General features: G+C 43.5%; 2 protein-coding genes across 2 annotated transcripts in view; one reads left to right on the forward strand and one right to left on the reverse strand.

Moving 5' to 3' along the window:
* The window catches only part of LOC308163774 (rho-associated protein kinase 2-like), a gene marked incomplete at both ends in the record, with an annotated part of 345,346 nt that overhangs the window by 147,424 nt on the left and 174,824 nt on the right, over nucleotides 1–23,098 (forward strand). The window lies entirely within an intron of this gene.
* Nucleotides 8,445–23,098, reverse strand: part of LOC308163696 (gamma-aminobutyric acid receptor subunit beta-1-like) — a gene marked incomplete at its 3' end in the record, with an annotated part of 46,175 nt that continues 31,521 nt past the window's right edge. Inside the window, exons 4-6 of the mRNA XM_080537885.1 lie at nucleotides 22,181–22,333; nucleotides 9,453–9,703; nucleotides 8,445–8,798 (exon numbers count right to left, since the gene is read on the reverse strand). Coding sequence (XP_080394011.1) covers nucleotides 8,445–8,798; nucleotides 9,453–9,703; nucleotides 22,181–22,333 — 758 coding nt within the window. The remainder of the gene's footprint in view (nucleotides 8,799–9,452; nucleotides 9,704–22,180; nucleotides 22,334–23,098) is intronic.

The following is a 23,098-nucleotide window of genomic DNA, read 5'->3' on the forward strand; positions in this document are numbered from 1 at the left end:
AATATCAGACTTCTGAGGGATGCTTTTTCAAGGCACTGTATTTGGCCTTTGGCTTGAAATAAATGGTCCCTAAAGTGAGATGACTGACACCGCTTATGAGTTGAAGTGTGGCGGTGACCCAGAAACATCTATTGCAACGTTAAGCAGTGTAAAGAGTCCCCAGCAGTTGAATGCTAATCCACAAACCCCTCCTTGCACTGACCCACAGCTGAGCTACTCATTTACATTTACATTTTTGGCATTTAGCAGACGCCTTTATCCAAAGCGATATTATCCAAAGTAAGGGAATCATCTATCCATCACTCAACGCAAGATAAATGTCTATGCTCGGACCAGAGGCTATGGCAGTCAAAATGCTAGAAGGAAGAATTACATTTTTTGTATTTTTTTTATTTACAGTAGAGAAACTCTACAGGGGGGTAGAGGGGACGGAGAGGTTTCAGGAGGGACAGTTCAGGTGTAGCCTGAAGAGATGGAGGTCTTTAGGAGGGACAGTTCAGGTGTAGCCTGAAGAGATGGAGGTCTTTAGGAGGGACAGTTCAGGTGTAGCCTGAAGAGATGGAGGTCTTCATTGAGTCTATGGTGGAGGATAGGGAGCGACTCTGCAGTCCTGACAGCAGTGGGGAGCTCGTTCTACCAGCGGGGTGCCAGGACGGTGAAAAGATGTGACCGGGTAGCGTGACTGCTGCATCCCCGTAGAGGCCATGGTACCGGTCGGCTAGAGGAGGTGGAAGAGCGGAGTGAACAGGCAGATGTTTGGGGGAGTGAACAGGCAGATGTTTGGGGGAGTGAACAGGCAGATGTTTGGGGGAGTGAACAGGCAGATGTTTGGGGGAGTGAACAGGCAGATGTTTGGGGGAGTGAACAGGCAGATGTTTGGGGGAGTGAACAGGCAGATGTTTGGGGGAGTGAACAGGCAGATGTTTGGGGGAGTGAACGGGCAGATGTTTGGGGGAGTGAACGGGCAGATGTTTGGGGGAGTGAACAGGCAGATGTTTGGGGGCTGACCATCGCTCGCATGTAGGAGGGGGCAGTTCCCTTTGCTGTCTGGTAGGCGAGCACCAGGGTCTTGAATCTGATGCGAGCTGCTACTGGGAGCCAGTGAAGGGTGCGAAGGAGAGGGGTGACATGGGATAATTTGGGGAGGTTGAACACCAGACGGGCAGCAGCGTTCTGGATGAGCTGCAGAGGTCTGATGGCGGAGGCGGGGAGCCCGGCCAGGAGTGCGTTGCAGTAGTCAAGGCGGGAGATGACCAGTGACTGGACCAAGAGTTGAGCTGCTTCTCTGGTGAGGAACGGACGTATCTTCTGATGTTGGAGACTTATCTGGGACTGGGACTTTCACCCCTCCCCCACCTGTCTCACACACACACACACGCACACACACATACAACTGACAATGTAATCTATATTAGTTTTACTCTAATTTACAGCCTACATAATTATTGCCCTACTGCCGGTTTCTGCCATTGTCTTTTAAACAATTTAGCTTATATAGTGTTTATTACATGTTTATTACATTGTTGTTGTTATTTTTATTATATTGTTGTTTGTATCTTTATGTCTTATGCACCAACCACACCAATTTCCTGTATATACGAATATACTTGGCAATAAAAATAATTCCGATTCTGAAGTGGTTGTCAAGGATCACCCCAAGGTTCTTGGGGGCGGCTGTGGCGTAGGAGGTGAAGTCGCCGTCTAATGATCACAAGGTTGGCAGATCAGCGGTTTGAGCCCCGGCTGGCCACATGTCGAAGTGTCCTTGGGCAAGACACTGAACCCCAAAATTGCCGCCATTGGTGTGTGTGAATGGGTGAATGAGAGGCCGTTGTAAAGCGCTTTGGAGCAGCAAAAAAGGCGCTATATAAGTGCAGTCCATTTACCATTTACCATTTCTTGGCTGTCTGGAAGGAGGTCACCGTAGAGGTCTCTGCTGTGATGGAGAGGTACTCAGCATTAAGGAAACGTGAGATTCCCAGTGTTAGTGTTTTTCACAGTGGGGAGCTTAATTACAGCTGCTGAGAGGCACACGTGCATAGCTGAGCTCAGGGAGACGGTTACAGTGATGCAGTCACTACTGTGTGAAGGTTACATTTGATTCGCTGCCTGGGCAAAGGACCTGGTCAAGACACATTTACCCACGCTACCAGGCTAGCTGTGTCTTGCTGTAGCAGGGTGTCATGCAGGTATAGGCTACCAGGCTAGCTGTGTCTTGCTGTAGCAGGGTGGCATGCAGGTATACACTACCAGGCTAGCTGTGTCATGCTGTAGCAGGGTATCAGGCTAGCTGTGTCTTGCTGTAGCAGGGTGTCATGCTATGCTAGACTACTTAGCGGTTGTCCGTTGGCTCAGAACCCTACCAAGAGGCACCTGCATGGATTCTACTTATTGTGTCATATAAGAATGAAGCTTACTAAAGAGAATTGGCGCTCACAAGCCAAAAAAGGGGTCCCCATTTGATCTGATTGGACAGTGAGTGGCAAACGTATTGGCCTTTAACTGAGGAGTGTATGGTCTAACGACATCGATTAGCATCATATCATGAACCACACTGTCTTTGTGAATTTGGGCCAAAAATCCTGTAGCATCTCTGAGAGCTGCTGAATGTGAAATGGTCCATAAACTGGTGTTCAAATGCAGATTAGCAGGTTGCTCAGGACTTGATTCTCAGATGGCTACTGTATCACAATCAACACAGCCATACACATCATCATGCTGCTAGCAAGCTAAGAATGCTAATCTTAAAACCATGAGGGGGCTTCTGAAAATGCCAGTTGATAACAGTTAGCTATGATAACAGTTAGCCATGATAACAGTTAGCCAGTTGATAACAGTTAGCTATGATAACAGTTAGCCAGTTGATAACAGTTAGCGCTTTAGGCTAAAAGAACAGGCTGTGAGCTGCTTCCAGGAAGTGCCGTCAACACAACTAAACAACAGAGACAGTTTATAAGTCAAAGAGCAATCAGCCAATCACTGATTCTCTGCAGCTGGTTGCACCACGTCTTACTAAGTAAACTAACCCTAGTTATTGCATAATTATACAACAGTTAGTTCCGACCAAGTAATTTGATTGGACAAGAGGCATTCCATGAGTTACGATAGTATAACAGCACTGGGACTTTTAACTATATGTATCACTCCGCCGCACAGGTGTTAAATTACCGTTAATTAGACTACATTAACGGTCATATAGCCTAGCCTACAACAGAAACAGAAGATGGATATATTTCCAAATATAACATTTGACTTAAATTATGAATCAGAAGGAGAGGACGAAGGTACTTCAGTGCAAACCCCCAGGTGTGCTGATATGACACCGGCCGACCTGGACAAATTGGAGAAGTGTAAAAATGAAATTAACACCGTAAGGGGGTGTTCACACTTTAAAAAAAATAAGTCAAGTGTGAACTAAGGTGTGTGAACCTAAGGCAAACAACATGGGCCTTGAAATGCCTCCAGACTTGGCTAAGCCTTAAGATATCAACATTCAGTCCATTGAGAAGGCCGAGCTAAATACAGTCCTGAGGCAGTTTTTTGGGTCCATCCGGACAACTAAAGGGGAGCACTACAGCATCAGCAGCTACCTTGGGCTTCGTGCTGGTCTAGTTGAACAGTCCCGTTGCGGAACAATTTTTTCTTGACGGAGCCAAAATAAATGATTAAATAAACAAACAAATAATTATCTGTTGTCACTTATTACTGTTAATTAATAAATTGCGCTGAAGAACTGTTGTATAAAAGTAATATCACACTCGAGGTCGTGTGTTATACTGAATATCAGCACGGCTGTGATTGTCTTCGGTACTCGGCCTGCGGCCTCGTACCTATGACCGAATCACAGCCGTGCTGATATTCAGTATAACACACTCCCTCTCGTGTGATATTGCTTAAGTATTTACTAAATCAAGATTTAGTCACTACTAAACTTGAACGGGTTGCACCAAGCACACTAGTTATCACGTAGACCTTAGTAACTACTAAATATGCATACATACCCCTAAGGTGGTGTAAGTTATAACTAACTCGTAGCTAACCGTAGTTACCTCAGCGGAGATCTTTGTGTTGTGTTTTCACATCAGGGTTGAGGTTAATTCTGAATTTTGGAATTAGCTATAGTACTCTGAAGTTCTCTTTTTCAGACCCTGTTCTTATCGGTGTTATCTGTCAAGTGTGTGGGTGTGGGTGTGCGTGAGTGTGTGGGTGTGCGTGAGTGCGTGCGTGAGTGCGTGCGTGCGTGTAAGAGAGATACATAAACAATGTTAGAACTCATATTTGATATACTATATAATTAGTATTCGTTATATACTAAAAATGAAATATTATCTCCCATAATAGTACACCAACATAACTTTGGGAAAGTTCAATTGTGATTCAGCCATTCATTGTGATTAGAGGCCCAGAATCTAACCGGAGGTGAGTTATCTACACATCCATGCCTGCTCACAAGTTCCATATACAGTACAACATAGGAATCGTATTGTATTTTCACAAATATTTTCTATGTGGGAGACTGTGTATGTACACTGCTCAAAGACATTAACACTACAACAGCCGTGCCTATTTTACCTACTAGTAGAGCCGCCTTGGGGGTCAAATAGACCCCCTTTTTAGAATGTAAATCTGCTATTTACACACAGAGATCAGTAGAGGGTGCTTCTTTTTTTAGCCTGCCTCCTACACAGAAAACGGGCATAACAGCTTCATACTATCTTATCCTGGAGTGATTTTGAAAATGTAAGGATACTGGGTGGTAGAACGCACATATCTAGGAAAAGTCATGAAAGGAGGGTCCTGACATTTGATCGAGAGCAAAGATATAAACATTTTCTTTACTCGCAGGGGTCACCCCTCACGGCTCTTCTAGTGTTAAGTGAACAGGAAACTGTGGTGCCCAAACACCCCTCTATGATAACCCCTTTTTTTTTTAAGTGACAATTGACATAAGCCTAGAGTATTAAACTGTAGAGAAAAAATTATGTATTTATGTTTCCTGTCATGTGGCGTGGCAGTATGATGTCAGTTGTCATGACATAAACATAGTTAAGTCACTGCTTGCTGTAGTAGGGGGATTCCACTGGGGTATTTTGCACCATGGAAGCAAATGAACAGCCAGGCTCCTTTACTGGGTTGTGAGATGTCAGTTATTTTATTTGAATTCTATTTTGATGGAAGTCCAAAAGGATTTGTATGAAGTGTTCTCTCTCACACGCACGCACGCACGCACGTGCACACACACACACACACACACACACACACACACACACACACACACACACACACACACACGCTTGCTTGTACACGTTTTCAAGCAGAACACTTGTTGACAAACATGCACACGCACGCGTGCACACAAGCACACACTCATACACACACCTTTACACATGAGAGCACATAATATGTGATAGAGCATGAGAGAAAAATTGTACAGTATTTTTACACAATAAGAGTTCAGTATGTTTCCTTGTTCCCCCAGAGCCTCAGGGAAACCAGTGGTGTGGGCCTCCTTCTGCTATTGCCGTCCAGAGAAGACGTGTTCCATCTGCCATGTTAGTCTTTGCTGGGAGGAAAACCCTAGATATATTTTTTTTCTCCACCAGTCCATAGATTCTGTTCAGCTCCAAAACAATGACAACAACAGCAACAAAACCAAACTTGCAGGAGAGATTTCCGCATTGAATTCCCAGATTGTCATCAATAATGCTGGAATGTCTGACTACTACTATCTAATCTTTTAATATGTACTATTTATAGCCTCATAAAAGTTCTCCGTGTTGACTGCTGTTTTCATTTGTTCATCTCTTCTTCTAAAAAAGTACAAGTTGATTTGTTTAAATTCTACACTCTAGTTATAAGTTAAGTTAAACCCTGTGAAAATATTGAGATTCTTGTTAAAGGCACAATATTCAGCCATGAGGAACGAGCACTGCTACTTATTGTGTCCTGTAGATGTCTGTCTGCTGTTGCTGTTGTCCTTCTGGTAAGCCCTGATAACACACGCATTCCCTCCGTCATAACAACACAACATAACATACTAGCAATAGTCACCTGACCATAACCACTGCAATAGTGATGGCTTTAGTCCAAGCCATAGGCATAGCCAGGGGCAAAAGCATTTTGAACATTTCAAGCATGTTAAAGTTAGGCTTTTTAATATGAAATCATCGCGCCCAACTGTTTCCTGCGTTTTCAACTATAATACGATTCAAAATGTGCCTTCTCACTTCGAGGCATACACACTGGGAGAAGCCAATGAGATTTGAATTGGTGTTGTTGTTGTTGTTAGATGTCTGAGAGAAGGCAGTCGCCCCATTGTAGAGGAAGTCATATTGCTGAGTACCATGGAACCATTGTCCATCATACTCATGGGAGAGATCTACCTTCATGCAATAGCCAATTGGAGATATGTTGTTCTTATTGTTCCAAATACGACATGAGCAAAAATGTCATCATCAGATTACGTTAGACATGGACGGCCCCAATTTGTCACGGAGGATGACACTGCGCTCTGAGAGACCCCCGTGTCTCGTTGTTAAACGTGGACGTGACATGGAATCCCAAACAGAGGATCCTGCAGGATATTATCTCTGTGTCAGGAGACGTTAGGATCACACCGAACCGCTGTGACAATTTAGCTTTTTCCTTCCAAATGGTTAAAAGGTTAAAAATACACGTCAATTCACTTAAAGACATATACTTATGCAGTATAGGCTTACTAAATACACCTATGGTGACACTAATGATTACCCCCTGATTACTACCCAATGACAGCGTTTTCTACTAATCTCACCACTTATCTTATTTGTCTCGATTTTAAGTAGTTCTGACACAGGTCTTTAAATGGTAGCAATGAAACCAGCTGAAATTAAAGCTTACTCTAGTTCACACAAGTCCTTATCACCCTTGACTATACAGTATAGGCAGAACAATGGAGAGAGGGGGAATACAAACCCAGAGACGGATAACATGACCTCCCTGTTTCCCACGTCCTTCTCTCTCTCTGAGCTAAAGTAATGAGGGATGGACTTCCATGCCAAATCTCATAGGTGCCCCCCCCCCCACTTTCACTCTTGGCTGTTTTCTCAATGTCAATGCTGGATTACTTTCTACAGAGGATATCAATTGGGGTATACTGTTTCTATAAGTATGTGTTCTTCACCACATATAAACATTATTCTAATATGTTTAGCTGGATTGAGAGTTTTGATAGAGATTTAGAGAGACAAGCAGTACTCAACCCTCACTGCATGTATTATCAGGGCTTCCATGTTTGGATGTGGTTTGGAAAGCTTGGTGGTGACATCATAAGTCATTCTTTACCTGATTTCTTTTAAAGAAAATTACATTTTACATGCTCACAGACGCTGTGAGAATAGATACAAATTTGAACAAATAGCTTTTTTTTTTTTTTTTTTTGATTAGTCGAGTTCCAATTAACATCTGTCTTGTACTTACCCTAAATGCAATGATTGTTCAAAAGCATACAGTATAATGATTATAATACAGTTAGGCTCAACTATGGAGCCTTGCTAAGCTCTTTATACAAAGGAAAGAAAACAGGTTTTGTTCTACAGTGAAAAAAGCAGGTAAGCGCACATGCACCCAGCAGAGACCCAACAAAACCTTGTCAACATTGAGAACATGCACAGTAGCATGTTCCTAACCTCTGAGACTAGTCACAAGGTCCTTTTTCTTTTGCTCCCTTTTTTTAACACAATAACTGCTTGAATCATGGCATGGAGCCTCAACCCCATGAGGTTTAACTTAGTCATAACATGGAGTTCAAACCAAATGAGTACAACCTTGTTTACAGGATGGAGTTTAACTCAGCTTCGAATCACAAGATAGGGTTTAACAAAAGTGAAAACCGTCATTGATACCCACTGTGTTTTTGCACTGGGCTTTTTTGTTGTTGTTCCTCTTAGAAGCAAATAAAATGTGTGTTCGGTCTGCATGCAGAGAGTGAGAGGAAATAAGGGTGAGAGCAGGAGGTCCAATAAATGAAATGCCATCGCATCCTATAGTAACAATGGAGTCACCATCGCCGGTTTGGCATAAAGTTCAGAGTGCACAGCTTCAACGTCTTAATTCACAACTAATGAAGAGTTAGAATAGTATCCTATGTTGTATGGATGAATACAGCAAAAAGTGAGAGAATTTATTAAATTATACTTCTCTTTTTATATATATATCTATATATATCTATATATACACATATATATATACAGTATATATATATACATATATATATAATATTATATTAAATTGTATTTACATTGGAAAGACATCTGCGTTGCCTCCCACGCCTCAACAGAAGTCATACAAACAGGGGCTGTGTGAACGCCCTGCCTCGCCCTCACTGTACAAGAACCTAGCTAGCTAGAGAAATAAAGTGCTAGCCAAAAAGTAGCAGCGCAAGGCTAGCTAGCCTAGCTGTCACTCTACTGGACGTAGTAGAGCCAGTAGACCAGGTTGAAGAAGGTGAAGGTGATGGGGAAGATGACGCGGGACCACTTGTCTATGGCGTTGACGTCCGTCAGGTCGGGGATCTTCACCTTCAGCTGCGACGCCCTCCTCCTCAAGCGACCCTTCTTGTGGCCGATGGGGCGGTCGATGGCCGGCCGGCCGTAGAGGTCTCGGCTGGTCATGGGCTTGCGGTACTGTATGCTAGCACTGTCGTAGGAGAACATGGTCGCCCGCGGGTCGTTCAGAACTCCCATTCCCATCATATCCGCCCCTCCCATCTCGTTGCGGATCTCCAGGTTGGTGAGAAGGATGTTGCCGTGGGCGTCCACCTGGAGGAGCGAGGGGGAAGTCATGTAAGAGGAACAGGAAGTCATGTAAGATTACGTTACCGAAAAAGCGACAGTATCTCGGCTTTAAATGTGGCCCAGACTGTCTGACACGTTTTAGTGTTCAGTGTATGAAATACATGCCGTAAGTTTCAACATGAAGAGGGGGTTTCAAAAGTCCAAAGACTAGTACTAGATACAGACTAGTCAGTAGATGAAAGGATCCATTCAGAAAATGGTGTAGTACTAGAAGATGGGAGTGGCGTGTGGAGCAGTCTGGTCAACTTTTTTCTATTTTTTTAGTTTTTTTAGTTTTTCAATGCAAAATAAAACCCCTCACTGAAGTCATACTTGGTGTTGATTCCAAAATGGATCGTCACAGCACGACAACGTTGGACAAAATGTGCAACTCATAGAAGAAACATGCATATATTTATCATGCAAATTATTTATTTAGCAATTGTATTGGGTGCACAAGGGCCTTGAAAGTACAGTCCATCTGAAGACACACTACAGAGGGAACGTCACTGTGTTCTGTGATTCAATTGAACCCGACCTCTGGAATATGAGGTGTGAGGGGTTGTCCAGGATGTTGGTATGACACAACTCACTCTAAATTAATATGATTGAGCTGGGGACATTCAGGTATTTCCCCACCTGTACTTTGTTGCTCTCCAATCTCTTGTTCTCATTGTTGGTCTTCGCTGCCTTCTCCGCCACCTTCTTCTGCAGGTGAGGGCCCCGGCCGAAGAAGATGTAGTTGACGAAGGCGTACTCCAGCAGGGCGAGGAAGACGAAGACGAAGCAGCCCATCAGGTAGATGTCTATGGCCTTGACGTACGGGATCTTGGGTAGCGTCTCCCTCAGATGGGTGTTGATGGTGGTCATCGTCAGGACAGTGGTAATGCCTGAGAGAAGGGGAGGGTAAAGGGTAAATGGTACTGCACTTATATGGACTGCACTTATATAGCGCCTTTATCCAAAGCGCTTTACAACGGCCTCTCATTCACCCATTCACACACACATTCACACACCAATGGCGGCAAGCTGCCATGCAAGGCGCCGGCTGGCCCGCTCACTGGGAGCAATTTGGGGTTCAGTGTCTAGCCGGGGCTCGAACCGCCGATTTCCCGACCTTGCGATCATTAGACGGCAGGTCTACCATCTGTGCCACAGCCGCCCCTTTACAACAGAGCTTTACAGTAGATCAAAGGTTGACTCAGAAATATGACCTCATCAACGCAATGGGGTTCCTGCTTAGACAACAGCATTGACATTGAGTTCAAATCTGCCACGGTTGACAACATCATTGGTTTTTCGCGATACACAACCTCCATTGACACATTGAATAGAGCCAATGATGGCCAAGCATTGGCCAATCTGGACTCTTGTCAAGTCTGGAAGCAGGAAGTCACCTGGGTGTATACTGCTGGGGCTATCGATAAGGTTCAACATGATGATTTGGTGGTCAGTGATGAGAATATGAGAACATCCGGTCCTCCTGAATCTTGGTCATACTCAGATGAGCATGAGCTTAGTCATGGGAGGCTAATGTGAATGTACAGGATGTGGCTCCATTCTACTCTTCATGACGTTGTCTACCTCCCTCAACCCAGTCCAGGGGTAAACCACTACACTCCAATGCATTGCGTTTGGTCTGAATGAGGTGCATGGTTTTAGTATCGTCAGTTTAGGTGCACCTGGAAACCTGGTGGATCAAGACGGGACAATAAAGGTAAACATTCAAGTATATTTGTTTGCTGTCCGGAAAGAAATGACGCTTTAGCCCAGTCTGACTTTTGCCCTGACGACAAAACTCTAGTTTTGGTGTGAGCTCTCTGTCTTCTTCTATTATTTGTGACTGCTGCTGGTGTTTCTGGACACCTCTCGGAAATGAGAAAGACGTCAAATTCGTTCTACGTTCATTAAATAAGTGTAATCTATAACACAATGACTTCGTTTCTTGTTGTTTGATGGGGATTCATTATCTTTGATGGGGATTTTCTGTGCTTAGTGATTTCCGGTGTAGCAACTTTCAAATACTCATGTCGTCTTCAATTTGTTTCCGATTTCAATGTATGATGCATCATTTGAAAGCTTACAATCTGTAGTTTAAGCACATGTAAAAAAAAGAAAAATGATTTCGCCTACAGGTAGCACTTTTCATTGGCCTGTGTCACATTTTGTATACTACTTTGCTACTTGTATTTTAGTTTAATTCGGCCAACGGTAGTAACCACGGGTGCTGACTGGACGTTTGCTGCACCATGAGACGTCAGGCCTGTCACACCCTTCCATAAGTATCCACTAAATCTGCTCCTCAGAGGAAGATGACCCATTATGAGGGTTGACCTTACACTGAAGCATGTTTACTCATCAAATAACAGGCAACATGTGGCTTCTAAGATCTATTCTCTAATTCTTTGATCTATTCTCTGATTTCTATTAAGCTGTATTGTCTGTGGGAAACATTGATATTGTTTTAGCAGAAATTCCAGGATATAAAGAACAGTTTTCTATAAAGCTACAGTAGTGCCAGCTTAGCCTCGATTCTCAGCTTAGACTCGGAAATATTGGGAGCAATTAGCAGTAACGATTAGCAGTAAAAAAGGCAATTAGCAGTAAAAAATAAATACATAGGGCAAGAGTCTGATTGGATGATGTCTACTGGCAGTGTTTAGCGATGATGATGATGATGATGATGATGATGATGACGATGATGATGACGAAGGGGTCTGAAAGGTTCAGAGGTTTAAGGACTGTTATCTCCTCCGGATGGGTCATGATTAGGGGTGTAACGGATCACGGATAATCACAGACAGCCTCCAAGGAACCTGAAGAATGTTGAAGAATGTTGAAGAATGTTGAAGAATGTTGAAGAATGTTGAAGAATGCTGAAGAATGTTGAAGAATGTTGAAGAATGCTGAAGAATGTTGAAGAATGTTGAAGAATGTTGAAGAATGTTGAAGAATGTTGAAGAATGTTGAAGAATGTTGAAGAATGTTGAAGAACGTTGAAGAACGCTGAAGAATGTTGGAGAATGTTGCAGAATGTTGCAGAATGTTGAAGAATGTTGCGCACCGCTGAGAGAGAGTCATTCAGTCATTTCTGTTCCAAAACATACTGTAGCACAACACTGAGCCAACACACATGCCCCACGGGGGGTATTTCAACAACGTGGAGGGGCAGCAGGGTGAGAGGGAAGGGGAGGGGCAACAGGGTGAGAGCTCTGTCAGCAAAACAACCTTCTTTGGCCAGAAGCTGAAAGATTCAGTGAGTGAAAGATTTCGATCTTGGAGATGAACTTAATGATTCAGTTCAGTCGAAATGCCCATCACGAGAGTGAGCCGCACCATGTAATAATAAACCCTGACTATTGCCGTACAATTATGTCCTTGTGTCTGCCACATTTGTGCTATCGTCGAGGCCACCGCCGACACAAATTGCCAAAAACACTTTGTTGTGTTCAGACTGGCGTCCGTTTGACACGGGCTGAAAATAGCGCCCTGACAGTGTTGAGTGAAGTCACGCTCAAAGTACCTTCATATAAACTACTTAGGTATGAAACAAGTTAGACATATTGTATGTGCAGTAAAAGATATGCTAGTGTAACACACTCAATTGTGCATACACAGTTCCATAGGAGACACGTTGGAAGCGCCTCTCAGGCATGGTGCCATCATGAGGCCTTTAAGCCTGCTGGTCTGTAAACACTTGGCAAATGCAACGCATCCATGTTTGAGGCAGTTTAGAGTTCATTTAGCTGTCTAGCCATGGACAGTATCTCAGAATCCTCGTATTTGAAATATGGCGGTTTGCTCCATAGAAAACGGTTTATGGACGGAGGTCTGTGAGGCCGTGGTGTTTCGTGCGTTTCAGCTCTCACCTCAGACTCAGCTCATATCACCAATGACTCAGTGGCTCAGTCCTGGATTGGTCAGGGTACAGAGCCTCAGGGTCACGCACGCATGTAAGGACACAAGGACACACCCCGCTCAGGGGTGTGTGTGTGTGTGTGTGTGTGTGTCCATTTCAGGATTTATCTGTCCTTTGTGTGTGCAAGGCTACATACTTTCATGGTTAGTAGGTGGGGGGGGGGGGAGGCTGTGTTGGTGAGGACGCGCCGGCCTCAGAGACACAGAGAGACTCTGTCTGCCTCCGGGACCAGGGGACGGGTTCACTCTGGGGACGGGCATGGAACAGGCGGTAACTCCAACCTCAGCCAGAGAGAAGGCAACATGTTTAATACAGTCCATTCTAAACATGCTTGGTATTATTTTGGCAATGTACTGTAGTCAGGATCGGAGGCTCGGTTTATCTCTGAGACAAAGCTCAGTCAATGGTGACATTTTCGGGTTATTTACAGCAGAAATGTGTGTGTGTGTGTGTGTGTGTGTGTGTGTGTGTGTGTGTGTGTGTGTGTCAGCCTGCTCACACACAGATCACACACCTCCGCTGCTCCTGCCTGATGACAGAGTCGGCCGCAAAGTCGGTTGCGCTTCCGACTAGTTAGAGTCTAGTGATGAGCGTCTGTTTGGATTCAGGTTAGCAGCTTCGCTAGCTTCTGTTGGGCACTGCGGGCGTGTGACAGGGGATCAACGGTGTCAGGCGACACACTGCAAACACTGGTGGCCACTCAGGGGACGGTTGTGGTTCTCACGTGTAGTTCTGCCCAAAAAGACAATTCCCAATGTACAGTACCAGTCAATGTACAGTACCAGTCATTCGTTTGAATGGGGAAGAGTGTCCAAACTTTTGACTGGTACTGTAATTCCAATGGTGAGTATTGCCCTATCGCTAAGCCACGCCCCAAAATAGAAATTGTCCAATCATATCCAGTGATGTGAATAACAGCGTCAAAATAAACGGCGTTACTAACGGCGTTACTTTTTTCAGTAACGGGCAATCTAATGAATTACTATTTCCATCGTTATAACGCAGTTACCGTTACCGGTAATTCAATGCGGCGCGTTACTACTGAAGCTTCTCATTGTCGTCCGACCTCAGTCACAGCTGCAAAGGTGTTTTTTGTTTGTTTGTTGGGGAGGGGAGGGGCGAGACAACCGCTTAAGTGATCATGATTGGCTATGGTAGAGAACATTTCATGGTAAGCCAACCATAAGCCAACCATAGTTCAGTGTCAACACTTCATATTGGCTAGGATGGTTAGATGACTGGGTTGGCTGGATGAATGAATGCATGCATGGATGGATGAGTGTTAGGAAGGAGTGTACGGATGGATAGAGTTAAAGTTGGATTTGTCCAAGAAATTCACGTCGTATTTTTTCAGTACTACTTTAAAAGCACTTCATATTGTTTAACTGTTTACTTTTGTTGTGTTGAAAATACTTGAAGTTACAGTCTGTCTACCAGTTGTCTGAAGTTGTGTGACAGTTTGATTTATTTAATTTACACTACACAGATTTAAAAGCACTTCATATTGTTAAATGTTTACTTTAAAAAGCAACGCAATAGTTACTTTCCCTAGTAACTAGTTACTTTTATAATGAAGTAATTCAGTTACTTTTTGGGATAAGTAACTAGTAACTATAACTAATTACTTTTTTAAAGTAACGTGCCCAACACTGCTCATATCACAGCAAAAGTCACTACAGGCAGAAAAGCTTCTAGACAAAATATTCTTGTCATCTTTAAAAAACATGTCTATTACTTGCTGTGGTAAATCAGGAATCAGATATTTGCCAACTGCCGCCATTGTAAGTCATTGAATGTCATTCAGTCACGGTCAGTCAGTCAGTCACTGTCAGTGAAGCGTTGTTTGTTTGTCCGAGTTTTCAAAGGGGGCGTGGCTTAGCGATAGGTCCATTGTTCCTGGCCAAATCAGGTGGATTCCAGTGTGACTTTGATGTTCTGTAATTACTTGTATACAAAGTCATTGGCCGTCGGATACATTTTCAGACGATCATTAGTGAATGTCTTCAGGGCCGCAGCCTTTGATTCATTTCTCAAATCAGGATTATTTGAATGAATGCAGTACTCAAGTTAGTCACATGACCTAGCTCCTGACTGGTTAGTCACATGACCTAGCTCCTGACTGGTTAGTCACATGACCTAGCTCCTGACTGGTTAGTCACATGACCTAGCTCCTGACTGGTTAGTCACATGACCTAGCTCCTGACTGGTTAGTCACATGACCTAGCTCCTCACTGGTTAGGCTCCATCTAGGGTAGAAGAGATTTAGTGGGCTAGATGGGATTGACAATAAATTAGTTGAGGATGAAATAACATGAAACATCGTGGCCATATTGAAACTAATAGCTTGCTCTGTTTTGAACACCTCGGCAGATTAGGAGCTTCTCCTAATGAATAAACGACACTATGAATATCCTTATTCTAGTCGTTGATCCTAATCACCGATAATCAAGATGTGGGCTACACCATGAATGTTCCTGCAGCTGGTCTACTACAGTATATGTGATTTAGTCTGGTCTACTACAGTATATGATTTAGCCTGGTTAAAGAACTGCGTCTGTGTTGGCCTCTTGTCAGCCTCGCGGCTGAGGCCCGCCCCCCCTGAGGCCCGCCCCCCCTGTGCTTCTGCTCTTGGTAGCTGTGGTATATTTTCATTATAACTATCCTATAGATCAGGGGTGCTCACACTTTTTGGAACCAAGATCTACTTTTCAAGTAGCCAGTCTGCCAAGATCTACCAGTCTAGTTTCAACATCGCAAACGTACATGCACGTACTACAAACACACACACACACACACACACACACACACACAGTTCCCAGCCTGCATAGTAAACTCACAATACACTTTCCCTCTCTCTGTCACACAGCCACAGGAGAAGACCATCACAAACCCTCCCTCTTTGCTATTCTCGCTCACACACATTCACACACACACACACACACACACACACACACACACACACACACACACACACACACACACACACACACACATTTGCCAGTCTGCATAGGGAGCCATAGCACAAACCCTCCCTCTCTCTCCCTCTCTCTCTCCCTCACTCTCTTACACACACACACACACACACACACACACACACACACACACACACACACACACACACACACACACACACACACTCTCACTTTCTCTCACTCACACACTGACAGCCAGTCTGCAGTACCATAGCCAACTAATGGCATAGGGACTGCGGATGAAAACTAGCTTTCGGGCTAACTCTGGCGTATTTACAATTTATTTTTGTTTTATTAATATGCACTGTCCCTTGAATAAATAAATGAATCTGAATCTGAATCTGATCCAACAAACAGAAAAGTAAACCAGATACAAAACAGGTAGTTCCCTAGTTTGAAAGGAGGAAATAAATGCATTTCTCTACCTTAGTGGGAGACCTGGCACTGGGAGGAGGCAGCTAGTTTCTAGTAGTCAGGGCTGTAGGAGCTGGTTGCAAGGTGTAGGCAGGCTGCAAGGTGTCATCAGCCACTGTGGATCTGTCATCGAAAAGGCAATCTGCAGCCTCGAGAAACGCTTTTTTCACAATTTCGCCGTCTTTGAATGACTTCTTGTGTTTAACAAGAACGTGACTGACGCGATAAGAAGCTATCGTTACAGCTGTACGTTTTCGCTCTTTTGCCACATTTCCCTTCTAACAGCCATCGTAGATCTGCAGATCAGACAGACGCACTTCCAATATCACATCGTGTAAAAGTCCTCCTCCCATTCTGGATGGAAGTTATACGTTATTGGTTTCTTACTTGGTCCAGCTTCCCCACTCATTTGTATACCCTTTCTTTAGTAGTAAATAGTAGAAATTGGAAGGCTAACTAGTTAATTAGTCTCACCGGTATTTTGTATTTTGTAGTTGGCGCTGTTGACTGCGCATGCGTGGTGAACCGTGTGTTAGGTGAAAAGATCAGATCGCAGACTGGCTTACCTGTACGTCAATCAAGTGGCAAAAGCCATAGTGAGGATGGATGATAGGCGAACTTTTTATTTTATTTTATCAACAACAACAAAATCGACTTTTTTTTTTTTTTTTTCAATGCCATGCGATCTACCCATACTACCTTTGCGATCGACCGGTCGATCGCGATCGACGTATTGGGCACCCCTGCAAGATGTTCCATTCTAGGCCTAGAGAGCCTGCAGGACCATAGACATAGGGAAGAGGGATTCAGAGGGATTCAGGACCTATGATGTCATCTTATTGTGAAACCACTATGACATGAACAAGTCCATCTAGTTCATTGAGTTTCTCAACCATGTAGAAAACAACAGGATGTTTAGATTAAGGAACTATGAAATGGCCCCCAGTGAATTACACAAGACCTGAACATGAACATCATTCTAAACTAACAGCAAAGTCAGACTAGACCAATCAGATTAGAGGGATGTACAGCATCACTGGAGGTAGATAAAACTGATGTAAATGTGAGAGAAGCTCAGATTAGAAATAAGAATGGGAAACTGTCAACTGGAGATATGTTACCTGATGACAATAAAGAGAATTGTTCATTTAACATCGGACCTGGATCAAGTATTTCTCCACCATGCATAACCAAGAACATTTAAGAAACAACATAACCCAGGGTGCAGCCAGGCCCGCCTTCGGCTTGTGCGTTCTTCTCCAGTCGTACATTTTACATTTACATTTTTGGCATTTAGCAGACGCCTTATTCCAAAGCGACTTACAATCAATACATTTGACTAAGCAAGTGAATCATCAATCCACCAGTCGTAGCAGGAAGAGTAATCCAGCTCAGGCCCGGGGCCATTGGCAGTCTCTGTGCTAGAAGGAAAAATCTACTTCTATTACCATCTTCTAAACCTTGGTTTCTGCTCATCAGCGGGTGTGTGTTTAGAACTGTAGACTGTAATTATGCTAATGATCCCAGCTGCAATCACGTCTTATTTTTATTTTGATGTTTATACAAGTACAACATTAAATCAGGAGGGGACTTGAACTGTCAAAATATTTCAAATGCTCATCTAGTAAGTATATATACACTCTGCTCAGGGGGCTGTGTGTGGATACACTGCCATTAGGGCTGTGAGTGCAAGTACACTCTGTGTGTGTGTGTGTGTGTGTGTGTGTGTGTCTGTGTGTGTGTGTAAGTATACACTCTGTGTAGGGGTGTGTGTGTGTGTGTGTGTGTGTGTGTGTGTGTAAGTATACACTCTGTGTAGGTGTGTGTGTGTGTAAGTATACACTCTGTGTAGGGGTGTGTGTGTGTGTGTGTCTGTGTGTGTGTCTGTGTGTGTGTGTGTGTGTGTGTGTGTGTGTGTAAGTATACACTCTGTGTAGGGGTGTGTGTGTGTGTGTGTGTGTGTGTGTGTGTGTGTGTAAGTATTCACTCTGTGTAGGGGTGTGTGTGTGTGTGTGTGTGTGTGTGTGTAAGTATACACTCTGTGTAGGGGTGTGTGTGTGTGTGTGTGTGTGTGTGTGTAAGTATACACTCTGTGTAGGGGTGTGTGTGTGTGTGTGTGTGTGTGTGTGTGTGTACGTATACACTCTGTGTAGGGGTGTGTGTGTGTGTGTGTGTGTGTGTGTGTGTGTGTAAGTATACACTCTGTGTAGGGGTGTGTGTGTGTGTGTGTGTGTGTGTGTGTGTGTGTGTGTGTAAGTATACACTCTGTGTAGGGTTGTGTGTGTGTGTGTGTAAGTATACACTCTGTGTAGGGGTGTGTGTGTGTGTGTGTGTCCTCCAGGTTGCAAAGAATCAATTGAATTGTCCCGTGTGTTTGGCATGTTACCCTTTTTATTACATTTTTAAATGTGATTTTGTCCCTGGGGGCTGCTGGCGGAGTGGGAAGAAAGAGAAGAAAAATGGAGCCAAAACGGCGGCTGTGTCTCAGGAGGTAGAGGCTGTGTCTCAGGAGGTAGAGGCTGTGTCTCAGGAGGTGGAGGTAGAGGCTGTGTCTCAGGAGGTAGAGGCTGTGTCTCAGGAGGTAGAGCTGCCGTCTAATGATCGCAAGGTTAGCAGATCGGCAGTTCGAGCCCCGGCTGGCCACATGTCGAAGTGTCCTTGGGCAAGACACTGAACCCCAAATTGCTCCCAGTGAGCGGGCCGGCGACTTGCATGGCAGCTTGCCGTCATTGGTGTGTGAATGTGTGTGTGAATGGGTGAATGAGAGGCCGTTGTAAAGCGCTTTGGATAAAGGCGCTGTATAAGTGCAGTCCATTTACCATTTACCAAATGGTAAATGGAAACCATAACCCCCCCCATAACAAGCCCCCGAAACCATAACCCCCCCCCCCACCTCCACCCCACCCCAAAACATATAACTGACCCTGCTGTATACTGACTGTTATCCTGTTCGTGACGCCATTTGATATAATGTTCGTGACGCCATTTGATAATAAGGAGATCTTTCTTGGTCACGTGGCCGGAAATTATATATTGATGACTCAGAGAGAAGGTTGAATCGTAATCATTGTATTAGGCAGATCTGGGTTGCATTCCCATGTACAGATGTTTCCAAGGCAGCATGCTCTGTTAAGTCCAAGCTTCAAGCATGGCTACGACATGGCTGGTGCCGAGCCTGGCTGTGGCATACAGATGCCAAGCATAGTACTGATGTTTGTTACAGCTTATATACAGTTCTCAGAGAGGGAAATAGCTTTACCTCGTAACTTACAATATTGACATTAGTTCCCATACATGGCTCTATCCTGTGTTCATGCTGCTCTGCTTTGCTGCTGACCACTGGGCTAAGGCTCCTATGTCCTTAGAGTTTAAACTGGTCTCACTGTTACTTGATATGGTATGTGCCTGCTCCTAAATATGTTGTTGACTACTGAGAGTGGGCACACCTAAAATATGTTTAAGGTTAAACAATGAGTATTGCAATATTTGATAGGCACACAACATTTTGCATAGTCACACAAAAACGCATCATATCAGCTCACTCTTTTTTTTTCCCATGATGTAAGATTAATTTGACTGGTAAATTATTTCTATTGAAAAACATGTGGTGTTCTTAATAAAGTCAATGAATTGACCACATCAGAAATAAATTAGGCATCGGTTCCATCATACAAAGTACATTATATGTCAAAATAACAATGTCTGGAAGTAGATCTTCAATCAAAGGAACGGCCTTGTGTTTCTGGTAACAAGGAGTGCTATTTGATTCTTTGATGGTCATCAGTCTTGCACGTGTTCTTGCCTCTGTTCACAGCGTTAATAGGTTTTATTATCTTAAGACAATTTAAGCATTATCATTACACTACACCCCTCCTTTTCTTGACTCAAGTCTATAAAATCTTAGGCTCTCCATCAATGGATTGTGGAATTAACCTGCTCAGAAACAGTTGGAAACAAAAATACAGATGTTAAGCATAAGTTTGTTAATTGGGTTATCTGGACTGTTGTTCCCGTCCCTTAGAATTCCTAGAAGAAAGTTTGTAAGTTCATGCTATGAGTAGTGTGTGCATGGTATTGCAAACTTGCAAGTGTTTGTTCTCTCTTAAAAGTATACCAATTTTGTATGTGGAATTCAGCTGTTTACTGCTGATGACACTGTTAGTTGTGTGCGTCAGTACAATTGAACAATTACGACTACATAAAAGTATGTGTAAGTCTCTCTTGTCATCATCATGTCTCTGTCTTAAATCATAAGAATTAACATTTCCATTGTTTGTCACATTGAAATGTCATTAGTTTGTCTCATTTCTCTTGTTTCATCCGGCAATAGCTTCCTTCAGCATCTGCAACATTCTCTCCCCACTTCTGCAATGGTTAACTTAGACCAGATCTTAACAGCATCTCGGTCTCTTAGTCCTTCGCTCAATGTCTCTTGATTTCCTTGATTCTGTCAGGAAATAGAATCGACAGGCATTGTCAGAATACATTCCAGGTCTTTCTTGCTGAATTGTGTTTTCTCCATCAGAAATGTCCTCCTTTGATGTTTCACAGTCTTAGAGTCTTAATGTGTATTTCTCTGTTCACTAAATCAATCAAAATGTTATATGTCTGCTGAATCAACACAGATTTGCATGATCATTTCAATATGAGACACATTTGTCTATTTGTTGTATGTTGTAGCTCTATGTGTGTGTGTGTGTGTGTGTGTGTGTGTGTGTGTGTTTGGTTACAGGAGCAGTCTCCGTTCTATTAATAGCCTAGGGTCAGAGTTTTAACACTCTCGCCCTGTTGTGACGCTTGGTTCAGAAATATGGTTGTTATTCATTTCATTCTTAATGATAACATTCTGCATGCCATACATAGTAGTTTGCTTCCCATGATGTTAATAGACATGCGGTTTTAGTAATCAATTATGTTGATTGAAACTTCTCTTAGAGTCTTTTAAATATTATGGCCAAATCTTTTCAAACTTAGTTTTCCTCAAAGTGCTGTGCTTTCAATCACGTATTTAAGGTCTTGTCCCTAACTTAATACACAATAATAGACTTCTGCTTTGTTCCTTACAAAGTTCAGAATCTCAATAAATCCTAACTCTCAGTGTTTTGACCAGTCACACCGTCTTTGACTATACAGCGCCTTCTATTCAAACTATTTTTAATTTAGTACTTTCCAATATCAATACATCTCCTTTTTGAAAAAAATTAAGATTCGTTCTAGAACAGCAATTCAGGTTAAGCAAATAATTACATTGTGCCTTACCTGTTTCGCTGAATCTAGCATCCTGTTCGTTAGAAGCCATTTGTTATCCTGTTCGTGACGCCATTTGATATAATGTTCGTGACGCCATTTGATAATAAGGAGATCTTTCTTGGTCACGTGGCCGGAAATTATATATTGATGACTCAGAGAGAAGGTTGAATCGTAATCATTGTATTAGGCAGATCTGGGTTGCATTCCCATGTACAGATGTTTCCAAGGCAGCATGCTCTGTTAAGTCCAAGCTTCAAGCATGGCTACGACATGGCTGGTGCCGAGCCTGGCTGTGGCATACAGATGCCAAGCATAGTACTGATGTTTGTTACAGCTTATATACAGTTCTCAGAGAGGGAAATAGCTTTACCTCGTAACTTACAATATTGACATTAGTTCCCATACATGGCTCTATCCTGTGTTCATGCTGCTCTGCTTTGCTGCTGACCACTGGGCTAAGGCTCCTATGTCCTTAGAGTTTAAACTGGTCTCACTGTTACTTGATATGGTATGTGCCTGCTCCTAAATATGTTGTTGACTACTGAGAGTGGGCACACCTAAAATATGTTTAAGGTTAAACAATGAGTATTGCAATATTTGATAGGCACACAACATTTTGCATAGTCACACAAAAACGCATCATATCACTGACCTAGGGTCACTCTGACCCCCCTGTATACTGACCTAGGGCCACTCTGACCCCCCTGTATACTGACCTAGGGCCACTCTGACCCCCCTGTATACTGACCTAGGGCCACTCTGACCCCCCTGTGTACTGACCTAGGGTCACTCTGACCCCCCTGTGTACTGACCTAGGGCCACCCTGGCTGCGGAGGCGTCGTAGTTGATCCAGAAGGACACCCAGGACAGGATGGTGATCAGGGTGGAGGGCATGTAGGTCTGCAGGATGAAGTACCCGATGTTCCTCTTCAGCTTGAAGCTCAGAGACAACCTGGGGTAGGAGCCTGGACACACACGCTGCCGTCAGGACCCACTCCACTTCATCTACTGTCATTTATACTATCACTATCATTTATACTGGACATTCAGTTTTATTCAACGTATTTCCATATATTAATATATTCATGTTTTATTAATATATAATGTTGTACCTTATCTCAGATGATGCTACCCCCTCCCCCCCACCCCCACACACTCTACCTCTCCTCAGATAAAGGTGGGTAGTACTACCTGTCAGAGTTTTGGGGTGGATTCACACCTGTCATTTGGTCCGATTCATAATATGTTACAGTGCTGCTCTTGGACCTGGTTGGGTTCGTGTTCCCACTGCAGTCTGGACAGAGCTGCTGATCTTCTGGTCTGCTGTGGTTCTGAACGCGCCCTCAACACCACGCGCTTGCTGACAGTTTTGTGATTGGTCAGAATTTTTTGTCAATCAACTTTTGAGAACTCTTCAACTTTTGTTCTGGTTTTCTGACAAAACGACATAATCACGACCATGTTCTCACCGAGTTCACCATCTATGTCTAATGTTCACATGCATCGTTAATGAGACGGATTATACAGCTGTTGGCATGAGCATTAACTCCTCGCAAGCTGATTTATATTAACGTGAGGGCATGGTGAAATGGAATCTAGGATCCGGTACGATCGATTGTCACACAGGGATGAGCAAAGCGTTGTCAATCATTATTAATCATGAAACGTCTTCTGGAGTCAGATAGAACGTCATGTTAAGTTGTTAAATTGGTCGTGTGACCACTTGTATG

Source organism: Nansenia antarctica (genome assembly GCF_963989245.1).
Source record: "Nansenia antarctica genome assembly, chromosome: 8".
NCBI classification, from domain to species: domain Eukaryota; kingdom Metazoa; phylum Chordata; class Actinopteri; order Argentiniformes; family Microstomatidae; genus Nansenia; species Nansenia antarctica.